This window comes from Myxocyprinus asiaticus, chromosome 8 (assembly GCF_019703515.2).
Source record: "Myxocyprinus asiaticus isolate MX2 ecotype Aquarium Trade chromosome 8, UBuf_Myxa_2, whole genome shotgun sequence".
Classification (NCBI taxonomy): Eukaryota; Metazoa; Chordata; class Actinopteri; order Cypriniformes; family Catostomidae; genus Myxocyprinus; species Myxocyprinus asiaticus.
This window is the reverse complement of record NC_059351.1, coordinates 6,363,794-6,385,578: the sequence shown is the minus strand read 5'-3', so window position 1 is coordinate 6,385,578 and position 21,785 is coordinate 6,363,794. Positions and strand designations below refer to the sequence as shown.

The following is a 21,785-nucleotide window of genomic DNA, read 5'->3' as shown; positions in this document are numbered from 1 at the left end:
ATTTTATAACTTCTCATAAATAATTGTAACCATAACTATAATACATTATAATACTTACCTATTCATAGTTATACCTAAGAGTGTAACGCATTATAACACCAGCAACATCCAATTTTATCTGCAGAAGTTATAATGTGTGTATATATATATGTGTGTGTGTGTGTGTGTGTGTGTGTGTGTGTGTGTGTGTGTGTGTGATATATACTGTACAATAGGTATGCTTTAATTAAAGTGACAAAAGCAATATCTTCTTTCACACCATGGTCTGTTCAAATACTCTATTCTGATTGGCTGAAATGTGTGCGGTTCAAACTGTTGAATGCACAGGTAGTTCCAGTCAGTTTTAATCACCGTTCGATATTAAAGCGTTGTTTGTAACCACTGCAACATAACATTACAGTGCAAACAGAGTGAACTATAGCAACTGAAAACATTTCCGAACCACTTTCATCAGCATAGCTAATATAATGCAATTCAGCTTGTTTTGCACAGAGGGCGAGAGAAGGAAATCAGGACCTATTAAATGCATCTTTCACTTTCCGGCAAGGCGATGCAAGATGATTTAAACTGTAATGTGTTGTGTATATTATGTTTCTGTGTTGAAGTGCTGCCTATAGCCACTATGTTACTGACATTACCAAATGTAGTTCAGCAACATTCAGCCATGAAGATTATTTTAGGCAGGGTGCAGCGACACTATATTGGTACAGCCGGCCTGCATTTGATTAGTGTGCAATACAATAAAATACACTTACAATTCAATATTATATAAATAGTTTTTGACTTGAATAAGTCCAGTTAGTTTAGAAGTTACAACAAAAGCACATGTATACGTAGGTTTCCTCACAACTGACAAAATGTATTTTACAGTGCAGCAGAGTTTCTGCAGTGCTGGCTGGTGTTGAGATGTGAAGATGACCGAATAACAGAAGACTGCATCCAACGCTATGGTCTGCTAACAGCTGGGTTTGGGCACAGTTGTCTTTACTAAATGATATAGGCAGCACAACAAAAAGAAAGGATTGATTATTTGACAGACCAGAGACTGCATTGCAGGAGTGCATAGTAGTTGTCCTCAACAATCAGCATAAATGCACCTGCAGTGATTTGCTCTGGTTGCCATTTATAAAATTACTTTGACACATGTGCAGTCTTTCCTGAATAACAATAGCACTCTCAATGGACCATCTAAAATGAATACAACATTAACATAATGAATATGATGTATGGCCACTGTCAGTGTGTGTATGTGTTCAATACAATGGCCCCCAAAAGAATGTGGACAATTACGCCACTCTAAGAAATGTATGAAATGCATTAGATTACAAAATAATTAAACAAGTGGTATTTATATTAAAGAAAGATAGCACAGCTCTCTATCTATCTATCTATCTATCTATCTATCTATCTATCTATCTATCTGTCTGTCTATCTATCTATCTATATATGTAAATGAAAAGTTTTTTAGTTTTCCTAATATGAAACAATAGATATAGGCTACTGTTCAAAATGAAGATGAAGTACAGTACTATTTAAATTCTGGTTGTCAAACTTATTGGAACCTGCCCACGATTATTGTGATGAACTACACATGTGGTTTCTTTGCCTGGGCAGAACGTCAATAGCTGATTCTGCTCAGGCGTAAAGCCGCCAATAGGATTTTCTTAATAGGATTTCACTTAAACATTTGTTGTATCAAGAACATTACAAACAATACACTTGCTTATCAACCAAATGTGTGAATCATGTATATTTAAAGTGCATTTTATAGACACAGTAGCCATTTTACATCAGCACAATGTTGCACCACTTCAGCCAATGTCCTTATAACAGCCAACATGAGTCACAATCTGTTATATATGCAAATTAGCAAAAACATTACTGCACATAGCTGCCCAACAAAGAAATATGACAAAAGGCACTATGACTGGATGTACAGTCATTTCATAAATAACTTCCATTTCTCCCAGCAGCTTCCATCTTTTTTCCTATCTTTAAAACAATAACGTGCAAAATAACGAATGAATGAATGAAAAATCTCCTCTTCTTCATCACATCTTTAACTCCTTTATAGAGAAACAAAAAAGTAACTAAAGAGAAGTTACAGTTAGGCTAGTCAAAGAGTGATACATGAGTGCATGACTTCTGGAGCTGCAAGGTCGGTCAGGTGTTTGTCAGGCACGATGGTGAGGCGGCCAACTTATCGCTGTTAGGCCTGATTCTTTGTACCTCAAAAACAGTGATAACTCATTGGCCACTTGGCCATTTTCCCAGCAGACCTGCCACCAGCTCACACAGTGTTTGCTTATTCACAATCAAGCGCACACACACAGTGCCGGTCCTTCCTATACACAATATTCGCAAGTTGCGTATAGGGCCCCCGATCCACCAGGGCCCCCCCACACTGCTGAAGACATTAAAAGCAGCCAGTACAGGTATTTGTTGCCATGCAAACACGAGAGCTCCCTGTTATAAACAATAACAGTAAAATATTAATAATAATAATAATAATAATAATTATATATATATATATATATATATATATATATATATATATATATATATATATATAAAATCTTTCTTTTTTTTCTTTTTTTTTTGCTATAGTAAAAGCATTCAACGGTGATCATTTTTAGACAGCTAGATGGTGCTAGAGCGTTATCTTGAGCGAGCATTTAGCTGTCAATCAAAAATTGATTTAATTTATTTCATTTGTCTTCCTCCTATTTTAAATTTTTTTATCTGTCTTTTAGTCTTCATTAATTTACTCTTGTTCATTGTTTTGTTGTTTCATTGTTTGGAAAACCTTTGACATTGCTTGTCTGTACACATAGCTGATGCAATTACATTGCACTGTTACTGTGTTAGGCCATTTTAAATGAAGTATAATTTTATTTATTTATTTATTTTAATCTGCCTTCAGGGACAATTCTCACGTTCATCAAAGCTAGTTAAAGCAGGCACAAGTGCAGACCCCAGTAATGTAGAGCCAGCAAGTGCCCTGCCAACTGACCCTTCAGAATGGCCTTATGTTCCTTTTCCTTTTATTCATTGAAAATTGGCACCTTATATAATGTTAGCTTATTGTCAGTATAAAAAAGAATAATGTTCCTTAGAATTAACTCAATGTATGTTTTTTGTTTACTACAAAATTGCTCTGTGAAACAGGCTTAAGGGATGGGGTTATTGTTCTGGGAATTAAGGACACACTGACGGGGGGCCCCCACACAAAGTATTGCTTAGGGCCCCCAAAAGGCTAGGACCGGCACTGCACACACACACATACACTATAATTTTTTTCTTCACATTTTAGAATAATAGTAAAGTCATCACAACTATGGAATAACATAAATGGAACTATGGGAATTATGTTGTGACTAAACAAAATCCAAAATAAATCAAAACTGTGTTATATTTTAGCATCTTCATAGTAGTCACCCTTTGCCTAGATTTTGCAGACATGTACTCTTGACATTTTCTCAAACAACTTCTTGAGGTATCACCCTGGGATGCTTTTTAAACAGTATTGAAGGAGTTCCCATCTATGTTGGGCACTTATTGGCTGCTTTTCTTTATTATTTGGTCCAAGTCATCGATTTCAAAACCTTTTTTTTATTTTGTATTAAATTTTAGTTTTATAATGAAATAAATTAATATGGTAGCACAAATATATTTTTGTCTACAAAACTAATTTCAAACATTTAATCATACGCCTTCAGATCAAAAGATTTTTAAGATCATGAGGAACATTTCAGTCAAGTGTTTCAAAACTTTTGACTGGTAGTGTACATAAACTCATTCTCACATGCACACTCACTCATGCACATGCATGCTCACTCACACAAAAATGTGTTTTTCTATCATAGTGGGGATTTCCATTGACTTCTAATAGATTTTGTCATGAGCTAATTATATTTTCTAGCCCCTTACCTTCACACAAACATTTCTGCATTTTACATTTTCATTAAGACATTATTTACCATAGCATTTATTAAGCCGTTTTGGCTGGTGCTCCCAAGGTAGGTGATTTCAAGTTTTCCTATCCTTGTGGGAATATTTGGTCCCTACAATGTTGGCAAAACCTGACACATGCACACGCACATGCACACACCCACACAAACTTGTTTAATGCAAAAGAGACATTTTGTTTTTTATAATTTTATAACCAAAAATACTCACAAATCAAACAATTCACTTCAGTTGTTTTTCTTATGCATTCCACACTTTGGGGACACCAATTCTTTATATATATATATATATATATATATATATATATATATATATATATATATATATATATATATATATAAAGAAAAATTTGCCTCCCATCATCATGCAGTATAGGTAGCAACCTCTGCTGAAAGCACAACACATAATATTCATAACATTTAAGTGAGATTTCCTCCTGTGGTCAATCACTCTTTTAACCGAGACATTTCACAGTATTTAAGATACAAAAGATGACATATAAAACAGTACTGTTTTCATTACTCAAGATGTCACATTTGTAACATTCAGATGTAATACAGCTTCATGATATACTGTATGTCTTATACTGTACATATACATTATATATATATATATATATATATAGTATGATATATCATGTAGTATATACTCACTTTAGTGTCAGTACAATGTGCCCCAAACAGTCTTAGTAGACGTCCGGTCTTATACATGCCTAATGCACAATGAAGTTAAACTGCTGTGTTACAATTTTTTACAAACTGTTTACATTTTCCACAAGATTCAACTTAACACTGTATAAAATAAAGGTGCTCTATACATTTTACACATCAATATGTGTTTGGTGTCTTTTTCGAAGCTGTTGTATTATCTTTTGATATGTTCTGCTTCTTCTACATTTACGATTGGCATAATGCATGGTGCCCAGTAGTAATGAAGTACATCAATGAACACAATTTTTAATGTAAAAGTGGTATAAGAGAATCATTAAATAATATTTATGTATTACACACATAATTTTCTTGTCTCAATGCATTGTGTATTTTTTCACATACTTGAGTTCACTGAAAGGGAGATGAATTTTGGGATGTACATCTAAATCTTGGTTTATCTGCTCTAAGCCTTTGTTCCCTTTTCCTGCTCTTGGGCAGAATGTATTTCCATTAAATGGACAGTGACCTAAAATATCCTCAGTTATTTTGAAGATGAATTGCTGTACGAAAAAAGAAATATGAATAGAACTTTGAGTAACATAAGGGGAAAAAACACAATAACCATTTACAATGAACGTTTTTGCTAAATCTGACAAAATACCTCTGAACTGCTACAGAAACAGCATTTCACTGCTGTGCTGTTAACTTCCTTCACTGCTGAGTACTGGGATGCTTTTCCAACTTCAGAAAATAGAAACAATGATTCAGAGGTTTTGAATATGCATTAGACCTTGTTATGCTGTTCTTTCTCTGAGCTTGAAGCGAGTTGGGGAATAATGAAAGATTGTGTTGCTCCCTTGTAGGTATAATTATCATATTCACATGCAATATTGCTGATGTGCTCTGACTGTCTTCGGGCAGATAAATTAAATATAAATCGAAGACATGCACGCTTATAATAGACTGATAACGCTAAAGTGAATTTCTACTCTCGGCATGCGGCCCAATTTCCATCTCTTGCATTTCTCTCCCAACTTTTTCCTTCCATCCATAGATTTTGCCCATGTTCCTTTTCTCTAAGCTCATCTTTATATTTATTTGTCCATTTACTGATCAGTTTTGCAACCTCTAGAAAAAGTTAATGTGATTTTGGTAGAAAAACTAATCAAGATGCTTCTTGATCAGTATTCAGTATTTTTGTCATTGTAAAATCTGACATCAAATGCATTGCATCAAATGTGAAGAATGTGAGTTGCTTTTTTTTAAGGCAATTTATTTAGAGGAAAACAGGTAAGAGAAACGCATTATATTCAAATAAATCTGACCGGGAGCATGCACTTTTTCCAAGCAGAATATGTTGATAGGGTATCTTAAGGTGCTTTCACAGTAGAGCTTTTAATGTGGACCTGAGTCCATTTGACAATCAGAATTTGGTTCAAACGAACCAAACGCAAACTAACAGAACCAGATGCTGATGTCAAACGGGTCGGATCCATCACATTACTAATTACTTTACTTTTACGTGACTTTTAAAAACAGTTTCCGCTCAGCGATTTGACAATTATGCCTATATTTCTTCCTTCATTGTCACACATTAATATATATCTTAAATAAATGTAATATACATAATTCATATTACTTTTGAAAAATGTGTAACCCAAGTAATGTACTTAAAAGTAACAACTTTAATCAAAAGTCAGTAACTGTAAACTGATTACAAGAGTTTAAAATGTAATGCTTTACACTACTTTAGACTAAAAAGTCTTTAGATTACAGTAACTAAAAACTTGTAATCAGGTTAAACCCAACACTGCTACCAACCATGGTTTCACTGCTAAAGCATTATTTAGAATGCTTGCTTTTAAATTGGGAGGAACCCACACACACACACACACTTTTTCCTGTTCTCTCTCTATCCTTCTTTCCCATGAGACACTAAACTGCACTCAGGCTATTCTTAGATGACAGATTATTTCTAGAGAGAGCATTTGGCTGCACACATTCCAGTTAGATTCTTTAATTGACTTAGAATTCATTATTTTTTTAGCATTTCCATTGCATCTCCAGAGAGCACAACACACTCTCATATTGGCACTAACACTCATTTATTAGCCGTTTTTCCACTATCGGGCCAGTGCGATAAAGGGCCATAAACTGGTCAGCCAGGGCCAATAGCCTCGGACCTTGAGTTTCAAGACCGAAATCACTCTGCATTCCCACCATCAGGTCAAAAGCCCCATAGCGTTGCCCTAAAACCTGCACTTAATACGATGCGCTGGTGCAAACGTCACACACCCTCCCATTTCACAAGCCAAACCAAATACGTATGTTATCTAGTTATCTAGAATATCAAGTTTATATTGTATGTAAACGTTAGCAAGCAAGATAAGTAACCGTTGATAACTCACCGACTTTAACTACCACGATGTCCTGAGTGGTCTCTCCACTAACAGCGGGACGATGTCCCAGCACACCGTCCATGATCTCAAACCATGGAAAGCTCTCCCTTTGTGCAACTTAACAGATTTGTAATGTGTCTGCAATTTTTTTCACTGAGATGCAGGTGCGTGACATCACACAAACATGTCGGCACCCAGAGATGTACAAATTTAGAGATAAACATTCACTTTTTTTAAATGATATCGATCAATGAGTCAAAGTTCCTAAATTACAAGATATTAAAGCTTGTTTTACAAATGTTTGCAGTGACAGGTGTACAAAACACAGTAAATTAAACTCTCTTTTGATGAGCGTACACCTGTAACACAAATGCTAGCATAGCAGCATTGTTTATCAGTTGGGTTGCTTAGAGAACTCTCTGGTGACAGTCAAACCCCTGGCTAAAGGGAGCGTTGCAGTTTGGTTGTTTAAACGTCATTTTCCGAGCATCTGGCAATGGAATTCCTTTATGGTCGGAGATCGGAGAATTCAAGTAGGAATATCCCACATCCGATCTGAATGAAACGCAGCATGAGTATCTGCTCCGCCTTTGAAATGGACTGCGCCTCAATCCCCAGCTGACCATCTTTGGCCCAAGGGTAATCAGTGGGCCAAAAGGCCATTGGCTCTTGTCTCTGAATAAGCCCAGAGGAGGCACAATTAAGCCCCAGAAATGACAGTGGGAATGCAACTGGCCCTGGCACGCACTACCACGCCCTCATTTGACTTTGTTCTCTTGTTGGCAGAGAAAATTACAGCAAAAGGCTACATTCACAGCAGAAGAATACAGTTGTCAGTCCTGTTTTTGAGTATGGTTCTGTATGTTAATCAGCAAGAGTGAAAACTACGCATAGGATCTATGCCTTGTTATGCATCGACAATCAGAAAGTTTTCCCGATGATTATCGATCTATACCACCATATATTGAGATAAAAATAGGGCTACTCGTAGCACAGTAGTCTTTGTCTCTTCATTCATATTTCTTGTCACAACTTTGGTAAAGTTAGAGCGGCAATTCGGAAAGCACATAAATTAGGCTTCTAATTTAAATGTCGGCTAATGTTAATATATTGAAGCCTCAAAAAACATATTGAGAAAATAACTTTCCGATCAATAATCGATATCTCGATATTTTATGTCATTCCTAGTGACAACCGTAAAGTGCAAAATGAATTAAAGTAATTGATAGGGCTAATGCACTATATTCCAAAACTTCTGAAGCAATATGATTACTTTGTGTGATGAAGAGAACAAAGTTTAAGTTTTTACTTGCTCTCAAATCAAGTAAAAAATGTGTTCCACAGAAGAAAGTCATATGAGTTTTGAGCAACATAAAAAAATTACTTCCAGTACACGTTCATAAAAACATATTCGAGCCACTCTTGTAGCTTGTTGTGTGTACAGGGCAATTTGAAAGTCACACCTGTTAGTAAACATCCCTGACTGTGTGATTGACTGTGTGAATGTAGCCAAAGATGTGAAAAAATGGAGGGATTACAGATGAATGATTAGACAGATGAATGGATGGCCATTTAAATTATTCAACCCAGTCAGCCACAGAAAAGGAGAAAGTCTAGTTCTTGATGTGCATAGCCATGAAATAAACTGCTTTTAATAGATACCTATAAACTAGAAGGCATAACAGGAGACCACAGTTGAATATTCTGCTGTGTGCCATAGTGTGTGACATTCTCTGCTCTGGTCAGGAGATGCTCAGATCTGTCCATATACACAACATCAAGAGCACTGTAGGTTTATTCCAGGACTGTCACCATGGAGATGACTGACAGCAGGAGGCAATTCAAAGCTTCACGACAACCACACAGGCTCCAGCTCGACCTAAACATAACGGCGCCACCTAGAACCAAAATACAAAATGCTATGAGATAAGATGCATTCTGCTTCACACACTGTCTCTCAGTCTCGGCAGTGCATTTATTGGATTGATGTTCTCAATGATGAGTCAATTTCTCTCTGTCAACACACACACTGCTTTATTGCTTTCTTTTCCTCACATACTCACACACCCTTATAGTATGCACAAAATTACATTGATGCACACACCCTGTGGCTTGTATTTTACAAGTGAAACAATATAAGCTCTCTGCATGCGTGAGAACAAATTTCGCCTAAAAACATAACGAGAAATTAAGCCTTTGAGAAATCAGGTGGTTGCCAGAGCAAGAGGTAATAACAGATGCTATGATGCAGAGGGTAGCTGTGCTCCTGTCAATATTATGGAGACCCTGTATTTACATAATGAGCAAACAGCACCATAAACAAACAGCGCCGGAGGAACGAGGCAGAATCACAACCATAACAGAAAACGGAGATGTTGTTTGCAAGTATGACTTGAATGGAGGAAGATATGATCAGTAAAGCAAGACAGATGATGTTTACCTGTGCCCACTCATTGTTTTGGGGGTCGTAGGCCTCCACAGTGTTCAGGTACACCTGGCCATCATAACCACCCACGGCATAGAGACGTTCCCCCAAAAGACAAACCCCTACCGCGTCCCTGCTGATGCTCATGGGAGCTACTGCTGTCCACATGTCCGTCTTTGGGTCGTACCTGAAAGAGAAGGTAGATTCAAGATAAACAGAGTAATTTTCATGCCTACAAACAATGCATGTTAGTGAATTAAAATAAATGCTTAAAGGCGAATTGTGTAATTCTAGCACCACTAGCGCAAATGGACAATGCATAAATGGAATTACAAAAATAATTATTTTTTTCAAACCGGTTTCTCCAATATTACATCCATATGCCATTAGTCGGCAAACAAAAAGCCACTCCCCAAACTCACTGCATTGGTTGAGCTAATACCATTGCCTTGTTGGCTTGTCAGGTTGCTCAAACAAACAGAGCAATGCTTTGATAACACCACAGTACAACAGTGTTAACTTTTCAGGGAAATAAAGCTACAAATGGCTTCTGTCAAAAAATAGTTTCTGTCAAATTTAACTGGGACAGGAGAAATTATTTTAACCAAAAACTTAAATACATAAACTTTGAAGGTGCACTCAGTAACTTTTTGTTCGTTGACACCTAGTGACACCTAGTGGTGTGGATGCAGCATCATGATTAATTAAATCCAAGAGTGAAAGTGTCCAATAACAAGGCAGTTACTGAGATTAAGCGAGTACTATTCATCTGGTTATATGATTCTAAAATAGCAACCCCCCTGAGGGTGTCCCTGCCCCATGTAGTATAAAACAGCTTTTATAAGGTTACTGATATGACTAAAGTCCTCATCTTATGTGAGAGGTCATGATTTTATACATGTTTCAAAATTACAAAAAATTTCGAAATATAATATCAAATGCTACAGAAAACACAGAGGGAAAATCAGACATGCTGATTTACAAATATTAATAAAATCTGCATTTTCTAAAGGAAATCCCAGTGCTTGCAAGGCAAAAGAAATGGTGTTGAAGTTTTACTTAAGGTTTAGGATTTAGGCTTTTTGGTTCTGTATGAGATGGAGTGTTAGAGCCACCCTAAATTTGCTGTTGTCATAAGTATAATAATAAACACACAGCATAGCATTTACTGTATGCCTTCTTTGTAAATGCAACTATATATAAACAATTTAAGTCAAGATTTTCACATTTTAAATTTTAAATGTCTTTAAAAGTATAAAGTTTATTCAAACCAAAATTGTCTACAAAAGGTTTAAAGGTGCAGTATGTAAGATTCAGAAACCCTTGTTATTAATGACACCTGTGGCCGTTAAGTGAACTGCAGCAGCGACCTGTTGCTCGTGCTCGCGCTCATGCACACACTCCATAGGGACGCGAGCATCGGCCAAAACAATGATGTAACGTACAAAGAGACAACATGATTCACCGGCATCATGCTGACAGATGAGGTAGCATAATTAAAATTACACAGTTATGATTGTTTTACTACAACTTTGAGACTGTATATTATATTTGACTCTCCAGTGCTGGAACAGGGCTAAAACAAAGTGTGGATATAGGTCTGACTATGCGAGACTGTAGATTGAAGTAATCACTTTTCTTTGCATGATACATTGACTGCAATTATATGATAGCCTATGTCGGCGTTAGCTAGCTAGCTAGCCAGCTTTATCAATAGCTGTTAGCTAAATTTGGTGGATGATGACAGTAGCTGTTTATAAAATAGACTGTACATTATAAATATGTTGACACAATTCAGTATTGATGTAATTCCATAACAACTGTCATTTTTGATATATCGACGCGCTATTGTTTTATAATAAAAGTATATATTTTCTGTATAACCAAGTTATGTTACACTAATGAATGGGTCTTTTTGCATTATATCTTGATCATTGTCTAGCATTCATTTCATGTGTTATTGTAGTTTACCTTGCTGAATAATTACAGATTATCACTGTTTATGACAGTTACTGTGCAGGCAAGACCAAGTTACACATTATTAATTTATTAAAATTACACAGATCAATCCTTATGGCACTATATTTCACATGCTTTGCAGTTCTATCAGGAAGACTCGCAGACTTGAGTGAAATTTAAGATGACATTTATTTGATAAATATATATTTGATGAAATGTAATGTCTCTCTTTGGCGTAAGCCTCGTCTGGTGGTCCGAAGAAGTTGTCCTCGGAACCGTCATATCCTGCTGGAGATAGAGTGCAGGACGGGACACAACTGGTGGTGGTGGGGTGGTGGAGGTTGCCGCGTTAGCGCACTGAAACAGTGATGTGATAGATTGTGAGCAGACTTATAAAGCAATGGCTTACATGTGATTGGCTAGGAGTTACCTAGCTAATGGTGTGATGATGTACAGCTGCTAGTCTTCCCGCTAGAACTACGCTGCACTTACATTTATATAAACTTACCTGTCCAATAAGAAGAACGCCAATTCAGGGTCGGTTTTGATCCCCAAAACCGAACGAAGGTCCCTCCAGGAATCAAATGTTCACTCTAGTTTTCACTCGACCACGATCACGTTTCCGCTTAGCCAGACGGGATTCAGTAGATAAATGTTTTGGTTTTTTTTGGCTTACTCTGAGTTTGTGTTGTGCTGGGAGCCGGACGTTTGCTGGATTCCATCTCTAAGATAAAGTTACCTAGCGTTGCAGTGTGTTGTCGCTGTTGAATAGCGGATGAGAAGCGATTACTGAGGCAAGGCTCTCGGGAGCGCACATAAACGTCACATCCTTTGGATTTTCCCGGCAAAAGCGACCCGCTCCCTTCGCATAAAAATCAGACTACAGGCTTTAATAGGGAACCTAGGAAGTCCGAGAAGGGCTCATTTTTTTAAGTTGTGTTACAAGCCATTCACACATTGGCAAAAAAAAGGTGAATATTACATGAAAATTGTTACATATTGCACCTTAAAGGTTAAAGGAATAGTACACCCAAAAGAAATGAAAATTCAGTCATCATTTACTCACCCTCATGTCATATCAAACCTGTATGACTTTCTTGCTTATACAGAATATAAAGGAGAAGTAGCGCTCAAGAATGCAAGTTTGGAAATGCAAGCCAAAGTAAATGAGCTTCTCTCATAGCACTCACAAATTCTTTTCACTGAAAAATGACTTTTTGGGCTGTTTCTCACCCAGCCCTATCGTATGCCTTGAGAAAATATGAAATATGACGCACAAGTCACAAGGACTACTTTGATTATACTTTTGGATTCCTTTTGAAGCTATAAAGTACACTTAAACTGCCATTTAAATTTAAAAGACAGACAGGAATTTCAATAAATTCCTCCTTTTTTGTCCGGCAGAAGAAACAATGTAAATTGGGTTTGGAACGACATCAGGGTGATTCAATGATAACAGAATTTTTATTTTGGGTGAACTATTCCTTTAAATGCTTTGGCCTTAATTAAAGGGATAGTTCATCCAAAAATGAAAATTCTCTCATCATTTACTCACCCTCATGCCATCCCAGACGTGTAAGACTTTCTTCACCAGAACACAAATAAAGGTTTTTAGATGAATATTTCAACTCTGTAGGTCCATACAATGCAAGTGAATGGGAACCAACATTTTTAAGCTCCAAAATCAAGTATAAAAGTAATCCATAAGACTCCAGTGGTTTAATAAATGTCTTCAGAAGCGATATGACAGGTGTGGGTAAGAAACTCAATATTCAATATAAATATTTCAAAAAATCAATATTTGAGTCATTTTTTACTATCAAACTCCACTTTTACTTTCACATTCTTCTTTTGTTTTTGGCTACTCAGATTCTTCGTACATATCGCCACCTACTAGGCAGGGAGGACTTAAATATTAATCTGTTTCTTACTCACATCTATCATATCACTTCTGAGACATAGATTTAACCACTGGAGTCTTATGGATTAATTTTGTGCTGCCTTTATATGCTTTTTTGAGCTTCAAAATTTTGGTAACCATTCACTTGCATTGTCTGGACCTATAGAGCTTCTAAACATTCTTCTAAAAATCTTCATCTGTGTTCAGCAGATGAAAGAAAGTCATACACATCCGGGATGGCATGAGGGTGAGTAAATGATGAGAGAACTTTCATTTTTGTGTGAACTATCCCTTTAACTGTGAAGGAGTAAAATTTGTGGAACAGTTTTACTTTGTACAGAACTGATTTCAGTCAGAAATGCTGACTGACAAGACAAAATGCAGAGACAGACTGAGGGCAGTCAGGATGCAGGAGATGTTAGACAGACAGGCAGTTCTTTTAAACAAAGATGCAACAGGGGCAGTGACAGACAGCATGAGAGACAACTCGTACATACAGCAGCAGAATATGGTTGTCAGTCCTGTTTGGAGTGCTAAATATAGTAATGTTCATACACAAGTCAGTTAGTTTTATGAATGACAACCATAGTACAACAAAAGTGAATTTTCAGGGCTTACAACTGAAGTTTGAGTGAGTTTGGATGATATGTGTTATACTGAAAGAACCAAACTCAACAACTAGTTCTTTGTTGTGTAAATGACATAAATATGGCATAAAGTCGGCAATAAATAGTCTGATGCTGATCTGGTTTCTTCCCATCACTAAAACCGCTACAAAACTGGGCAACAGTACATTGTCAATCATATCTTATTTAAACTTTGATCAAGCATTAATGACTGGATAATTTTGTTGAGTTCCTCTTGCCATGTGGATAAAGTCCATTCAAGCTGTGGCTGATCATTTTGATGATTATAATCTGATTGAATAGAACAGTTTGGAAAGTAACAGCCACAATTAGACATACACAATCTTTGATGGGTCACAAAATGCTGCAAGACAATGATAATATGCATTAAGTTTAAGGGGAAAAAGGTTAATTTGGGTTTTTTCATCTGGGTTTGAAATCAATAAGTGAACGCCACTGAATGTTATGTAGATACGGTATGTATGGTTTGTACCAGGAATGTAGATATGTATGGTCTTTACCAGAAATGTACATACAGTACTTACATCAGCAGTATTTTTCCATATTATTCATAAGGCGTGGCCAAATCCTTTGAGATCATTTTTTTCAGCCATTCAAAAATAATGGTTTAAAATGTGTATTTGCAAAGTGCAAAAAAGTAAGGGGTTGCATGTCTTCCCCCACAATGCTGATAAACTACAGTCTACTTCTGAATATATTTCTGAAAAATAATGGCATAAATGTATCAAAAATATATATACATTTGCTTTTGCGTTTGTGATAACTTTAGAACTGAGTACAAATGGTTCTGTATTTGTGCTTTAAATGTGTATAAGTGGATTGTATTGTGAGATTACAAAACAGTGCACCCATTGGTGCATTTGGAGCAATTGTGTATTGTTGTGTTCATTTGAAAGATTTTGATACTGTTTTAATGCCATAATTAGTGATACAGAAGTGGCTAGACCACAGACCTCCCTCCTCTCTGCAGCTTTCCACACATATTTTTGTGCATTTTTCAAAATTGTGGTGAGGATCTACCAGTAATGAAATGGGTGTTTTGGTGACACTAAAGACATATTTCAAGCCAAACGAAGAGAGGACTGTTCAAGGAAAAATGGCTCTAAATTGCCCAAAAACTTTCTCTGAGTATGCACATCATCTGACGTACTCTCAACTTATATGAAACGATACTGAAGGAGAAAAAAAAAAACAAGCCTCAACTAACCTTCACTACAAGTTTGTTAGCACTCATTGAGTCTGTAGGGACTTTAAGGATCTGTAGCACTTTGATGTAAACAGAGTTGTTCTGGGAGTTCTGTATTGTCTTCTTGATGTTCTTCTTGGGTTTTGAGGCCTACACTGTTTTCCAGTATAATTATCTCAAGATTTTATTTAAGAAGCTGATGCATTGGTAAAATATGTTTTTATTTTTATTTCTATGACTTATGGTAGATTCTTTATGTTATGAGACATATTCCTAATTTATAATCAGTTATGAGATCTTATTAATGTATCTGTATTTCTGTGATCATTTATCTATACATTCATGTTTTCAAGGTACTTGATCATATTCAAATGTATGCATAATTGTTGCTTCTAGAAACCTCTGAGGGATGTTTATGCCTCCTTTGTGTAAACAATGTGTAACAGAGATATGAAAACAGATGTATTTGCCAATTTGCCATGTTTTGCTCAGTGTCATGGTTTATGATCTGACACCATACAAACCTGCAGCTGGGTTTGAGGACCTCTTCTTTGACCTCTTCGACCTAATCACACATTTCTCACACTGTGGCACAATACACTGGCAGCCAAAAGTTTGTTATAATGTACAGATTTTGCTCTTATGGAAAGAAATTTGCATTCAACTGATCACAATATATAATCAGGACATTAATAACGTGAAAAATTACTATTACAGTTTGAAAAAAATGTTCAGAACTTCTTAAACTACTTCAAAGAGTTCTCATCAAAAAGTCCTCCACGTGCAGCAATGACAGCTTTACAGATCTTTGTCATTCTAGCAGTCAGTTTGTCCAGATACTCAGGTGACATTTCACCCCACACTTCCTGTAGCACTTGCCATAGATGTGGCTGTCTTGTCGTGCACTTCTCACGCACCTTACAGTCTAGCTGATCTCACAAAAGCTCAATGGGGTTAAGATCCATAACACTCTTTTCCAGTTATCTGTTGTGCAATGTCTGTGTTTCTTTGCCCACTCTAAACTTTTCTTTTTGTTTTACTGTTTCAAAAGTGGCTTTTTCTTTGCAATTCTTCCCATAAGGCCTGCACCCCTGAGTCTTCTCTTTACTGTTGTACATGAAACTGGTGTTGAGCGGGTAGAATTCAATGAAGCTGTCAGCTGAGGACATGTGAGGTGTCTATTTCTCAAACTAGAGACTCTGATGTACTTATCCTCTTGTTTAGTTGTACATCTGGCCTTCCACATCTCTTTCTGTCCTTGTTAGAGTCAGTTGTCCTTTGTCTTTGAAGACTGTAGTGTACACCTTTGTATGAAATCTTCAATTTTTTGGCAATTTCAAGCATTGTATAGTCTTCATTCCTCAAAACAATGATTGACTGATGAGTTTCTAGAGAAAGCTGTTTCTTTTTTGCCATTTTTGACATAATATTGACCTTAAGACATGCCAGTCTATTGCATACTGTGGCAACTCAAAAACAAACACAAAGACAATGTTAAGCTTCATTTAATGAACCAAACAGCTTTAAACTGTGTTTGTTATAATGGCATGTGATTTTCTAGTACCAAATTAGCAATTTATCATGATTACTCAAAGATAAGGTGTTGGAGTGATGGCTGCTGGAAATGGGGCCTGTCTAGATTTGATCAAAAATGACTTTTTTCAAATAGTGATGGTGCTGTTCTTTACATCAGTAATGTCCTGACTATACTTTCTGATCAGTTGAATGCCACTCTCGTGATTAAAAGTACCAATTTCTTTCCGAAACAGCAAAATCTGTACATTATTCCAAACTTTTGGCTGCCAAAAGAATCATGGGAACATCACAAAGCAAGCTTCACAGAGACTTTGTGTACTGTTAAGAAAGTGCTTACACATTATTATAAAGGTTCGGAAGAATGTCTTCTCCTTTTCTCTTCTTGCTCTCTGCATTGACTGCATTTCTGAGGCCTCAGTCTATCAAAACTTAAAGTTCACCCAAAAAGGAAAGTTCTCTCATCATTTACTCATCCTCATGATATCCCAGGTGTGTATGACTCTTTCTTCACCAGAACATATTTGAAGAAAAATAGAAAAATATCTTAGCTCAGTAGGTCCTTAAAATGTAAGTGGATTGTGATTTCTCTTTTTAAACTCCAAAAATCACAGACAGTCAGCATAAACATCATCGATACGACTCCAGCTGTTAAATTAATGTCTTCTAAAGCAACACGATCGCTTTTGGTGCAAAAAAGATTAAGTACTTTTAACTCTAAATCATGTGCTTCTGTTCTGCAGCAGAACACATGTGAGACGTAATCGCATTGGCATTTGAAAAAAGCGAGAACTGAGGCAAGAGCGTCACAGTCGGAAGAGCAGCACTGTTTACAAATGAGAAACAGGAACACTGTACAGTAGCTTGTTTAGTTTTAGTTTAAATCTGTATTGATCTGTTTCTTTATTTACAATGGTGCGTTTGTGTGCTCATCCTGGATGTCTCAACTGAGTGGAAAACGTGAGATTACATCAGTATCATGGCAAGGCGAAGACGTCACATGAGAGACCGCGTGATCTCCACCCTCTCGGAAAGCTTACCTGAAGCGATGATTTGGAGTTAAAAAGTACTTAAACACTTTGCACCAAAAGCGCTCATGTCGTTTTAGAAGACATTAATTTAACCGCTGGTGTCATATAGATAATGTTTATGCTGACTGTCTGGGATTTTTGGAGCTTCAAAAGAGAAATCACCATTCACTTGCATTTTAAGGACCTACTGAGCTGAAATATTTGTCACATTTTCTTCAAATGTGTTCTGTTGAAGAAAGAAAGACATACACACCTGGGATATCATGAGCTTGAGTAAATAATGAGAGAATTTTCATTTTTGGGTGAACTATCCCTTTAATCCTTTCATTTACATAGTTAGTTCATTAGATATAGACCTAGTTTATGAGTTAATTCTTTAAGACCTATTTACTCAATATATATTCAATATTTCTTTCTTTATTTGTATTGCATTTATTCAGTGTGCATTTCAATCGATTTTATTTCATTTATAATTATTAAAATTGTTATTCCTTCTACAAATCATCTGGTTGACTGGAATTATTTTCACCAGAAGCAAAATGACATATGATATTTTATTTTAAGAGAAATCTAACAAAATTTAGTAATGTTTATGTTTATTGCAAGAAAAAACAATTTGCCAATATGGTAGAACAATTTAGAACAAGTTGATTTTTCTTACCCCATTGGCAAATACAGGTAGTTTTCTTGTTTTAAGCATAACCCCCCACCAAACTTTATAACATTATCCTGAAAATTCTACTTAATATCTAATGTCAGTGTGCTTCTCAAGTAATTATTTTCTTGTTTTAGGGATGTTTATATATTTTACTGGAAAACAAGACAAAAATACTCAGTAGGAAAATTATTTTTTGCAGTATATCCTGTTATTTGCCATTTACACAACATGAGAAGTCTTTTTTTTTTTTTTTTTTTTTTTTTTTTGGGGAAAGAAACTGTCTGCTACAAACAAAGGTTAATTCAACATTTTTCTCTAGGAAAGTCCTTGCATTTATTTGTTGTGCTAAAACAAACTGACTTTTATTTAAGGATGCTCTCTCTTCACAAGGGAGGGATTACTTGATATTAGTGGTACATTATTTACAGGCTGAAAGGACTAATAATTTACAGTAAGTAGAGGGGGATTTAGCTTTAGACACAAACATACCAAATATTTTCAGCACGAGTCTGTCATTTGTAGTCCAGAGTAAGAAGAAACATTTACCTCTCCAGTATAAATGAGACAGATAAACTGAACTGATATAGGCTATGCCCTCTACACTGAAAATATTTAAAGGGCTAGTTAATATTATAAAAAACATTTATTTAACATTTTATTTTTCCCTGAGGTCTACTTATAATGTTAGTCAAGTTTTTTTTATGACAAAAGATCACAATTTAGTTTTAAATGCTCATAAACAGGCCTTTTTTGCTGCTGTGCCTTTAACACCCCTTTGTAAATGCCCTTTTGGCATGTCATGGTACATTTTTATTTCAAAATATCAAATGAAGAAAATCTCATTATATGACCCCTTTTAAACACAAATCAACTCTATCCCAATTGAGAAGTGATTTATTGAAAGCTTGTGCCTCCTGAACTCTCATTTTTTTGCCCACTTACCTTTCCACACAGTCTGAGAGTCGTGATGCCAAGCTTGAAGCTGGGGCATCATGGCCACCAATAGCATACAGGAAACCATTCCACGTTGCTACACCAACACCGCCTCTGCGTTTGGACATGGGTGCACAGCTACTCCATTTGTTGGTATGAGGGTCGAAACACTCCACTGATTTCAGACATGAACTGCCATCCCTGCCACCCAATGCATACAACCTTAAAAACAAATCCACAGTAAAAGAGAAGGGTAATGTTATTGATTACATAGGCAGATGGCTTTTTAAGGGCAAAGGTGGAGTAGTCTATTTAATTATAATAACACACAAACAGCCAGAATTTAACAGTCAAAACGTACTTGCTGTTTAAGACTGCAACTCCCACAGTGCTTCGAGGCGTTGCCATGGATGCAACAAAACTCCATTGGCGAGCTTGAGGGTCCCAGCGCTCTACCGTACTGAGATAACTCCACCCGTCATGACCTCCCACTGCATACATGGGGCCTTCTAACACTGCAACACCTACACACATAAATGGTCAGAGCCTTCAGGTAAACTTTCATAATGATATGTTTGAGAAAAATGACAGATGGCACAAGAAATTAAGGTTATTTGCACATATTTTAAAGTGCAGAAACAAGTAAAGATAAATTGCGCTTGAGTGTCTCAAGCAATCAATGAGTCTGTTTAATTTGAATGACCAAGAAAAGTCCCTAAGGTCAAAGGTCAGAGGATTCTATTACTCACCCAGGCCGTGTCTGTGTGTGGACATTGGGGGCATGACGCTCCAGCTCTTGCTGCGAGGATTGTAACACTCCACTGTGTTGAGAGTCTTCAGGCCATCTCGCCCCCCCACCACATACAAGCGGTCGTCCAGAACTGCTACGCCAAACTGCAGCCTCCTCCCGCTCATGACGGCCACCTGCCGCCATGTGTCTCTCCGTAAACAGTACTGCTCAATACTGGTGGCCCCTTTAAATTAGTGATTTGGTAGCCCATTAGTGACTGGCTAAAGGCCTATTCACACAGACAGCGAATATTTGCAACTTCAATCGAAACACTGAATTTCAATGAACCTACTCACACCAGAGATTAAATTCATCAAGTAACACATTTAAGCCATACTGTAACTGTTTAAACAAGTGCAGCAAAAATAAATTATATTAAAAGCAATTGTTGACAGAATGCGAATGTGTTCAGTATATATTTATAGTATAAATACTTTATTTAAATAGCACCAATTTAATATTTAACAGCTGTAAAATTAATATCAATACACTCTATTCTCTGTTATTGTCATTTTACCATGATATACATATTCCTGTATCACGCTATCACTATCATTGCATTAAAGGAGCCCGCTGCTGTCCAGTGCCATCGCCCGGCGTCGCGGAGAATCGCTGCAATTGTCTGAGGACCAAATGGCGGCGTGGTCAGGAACCAGAGTGTTTCGACTGGAATCGAGAATCGGGGATATGGGACGAGGAGGAGGGTGTGGCCGGGCCGTGAGGATGCACACCTGCCGCTGAGTTGCCCCAGTCAGCGTGAGAGAGAGATAAGGAGCCAGAGATGCCAGAAAGAGAGAGAGAGAGAGAGAGAGAGAGAGAGAGAGAGAGACACGCAGCCGCTGTGTGCGTGCGCGTCAGTGTTTTGTGTTCTGAAAAGCACTTTTACGCTGTGTCTAGTATACTTGGGCTTACGCAGTTTTTGCCTTCTAAAAATGTAATTGCTTGCAATTAATGAGTGTTTCAAAAGGGAATGTATACTAGCTCTTAACAAAAACTTGTAAACACAGTTCCACCCCCCATACAGTTTATTTCTCAGCCAATACACCACCTAAAATCTAAAGCCTACATGATTTACTTTTAATGCAGCACAGCTCTGTTTTAAGCCAATACAGTTCACCTTCAGGCAATTTCAAGGATGGATTAAAAACTGAGAGGCCCATGGGCCGGTACACCATGGAGGTCCCCCATGATGTGTCACGTGACTACGTTCAACTTTAAGTGCTACAGGACGTTTGCCAGATTTAGTTGAATTTTTCAAATTGACGGAGGAAAAGTTTGGAGCAATGTCTTACACGGGCAATTATATGTACTTTTTAATTATGAACCGATCCAAAATCATGCATTATTAATAGGTATGTGCATGGTATTCAAATACCAATATCACTATTCGGTTATTCTGCACGTGTTTAGAGGTCTACAGTCCGATCTGAGTCCGACGGAACCCGACAAACCTACAGGTTTTGGGCCAGGTTCGGGTCAGTTTTTCAAGTAGGCTATAGGGCGAGTTACGGGCTGTTCACATGTACTGGACGGATGTCTTTGATTGTTAAGCCAAAACTCACTTTTTTCAGTGTACCGCACAGGACAGTTGCATTTTTTTAGACACTGTTAACAAAAGAATTTCAATATTTATTAACGCATCTCGAGACACCTGTGTTCTGTTTCACCATTTGTTGCGCTGCATCAAGCTTTTTCAGCTCAGGTG

General features: G+C 36.9%; 1 protein-coding gene across 1 annotated transcript in view; it reads right to left on the bottom strand.

The window, feature by feature from the left end:
• Positions 1-4,692: 4,692 nt before the first annotated feature.
• Positions 4,693-21,785, bottom strand: part of LOC127445361 (kelch-like protein 5) — a 73,520-nt gene continuing 56,427 nt past the window's right edge. Inside the window, exons 9-13 of the mRNA XM_051705393.1 lie at positions 20,040-20,264; positions 19,652-19,814; positions 19,300-19,512; positions 9,459-9,630; positions 4,693-8,916 (exon numbers count right to left, since the gene is read on the bottom strand). Coding sequence (XP_051561353.1) covers positions 8,860-8,916; positions 9,459-9,630; positions 19,300-19,512; positions 19,652-19,814; positions 20,040-20,264 — 830 coding nt within the window. The 3' untranslated portion in view covers positions 4,693-8,859. The remainder of the gene's footprint in view (positions 8,917-9,458; positions 9,631-19,299; positions 19,513-19,651; positions 19,815-20,039; positions 20,265-21,785) is intronic.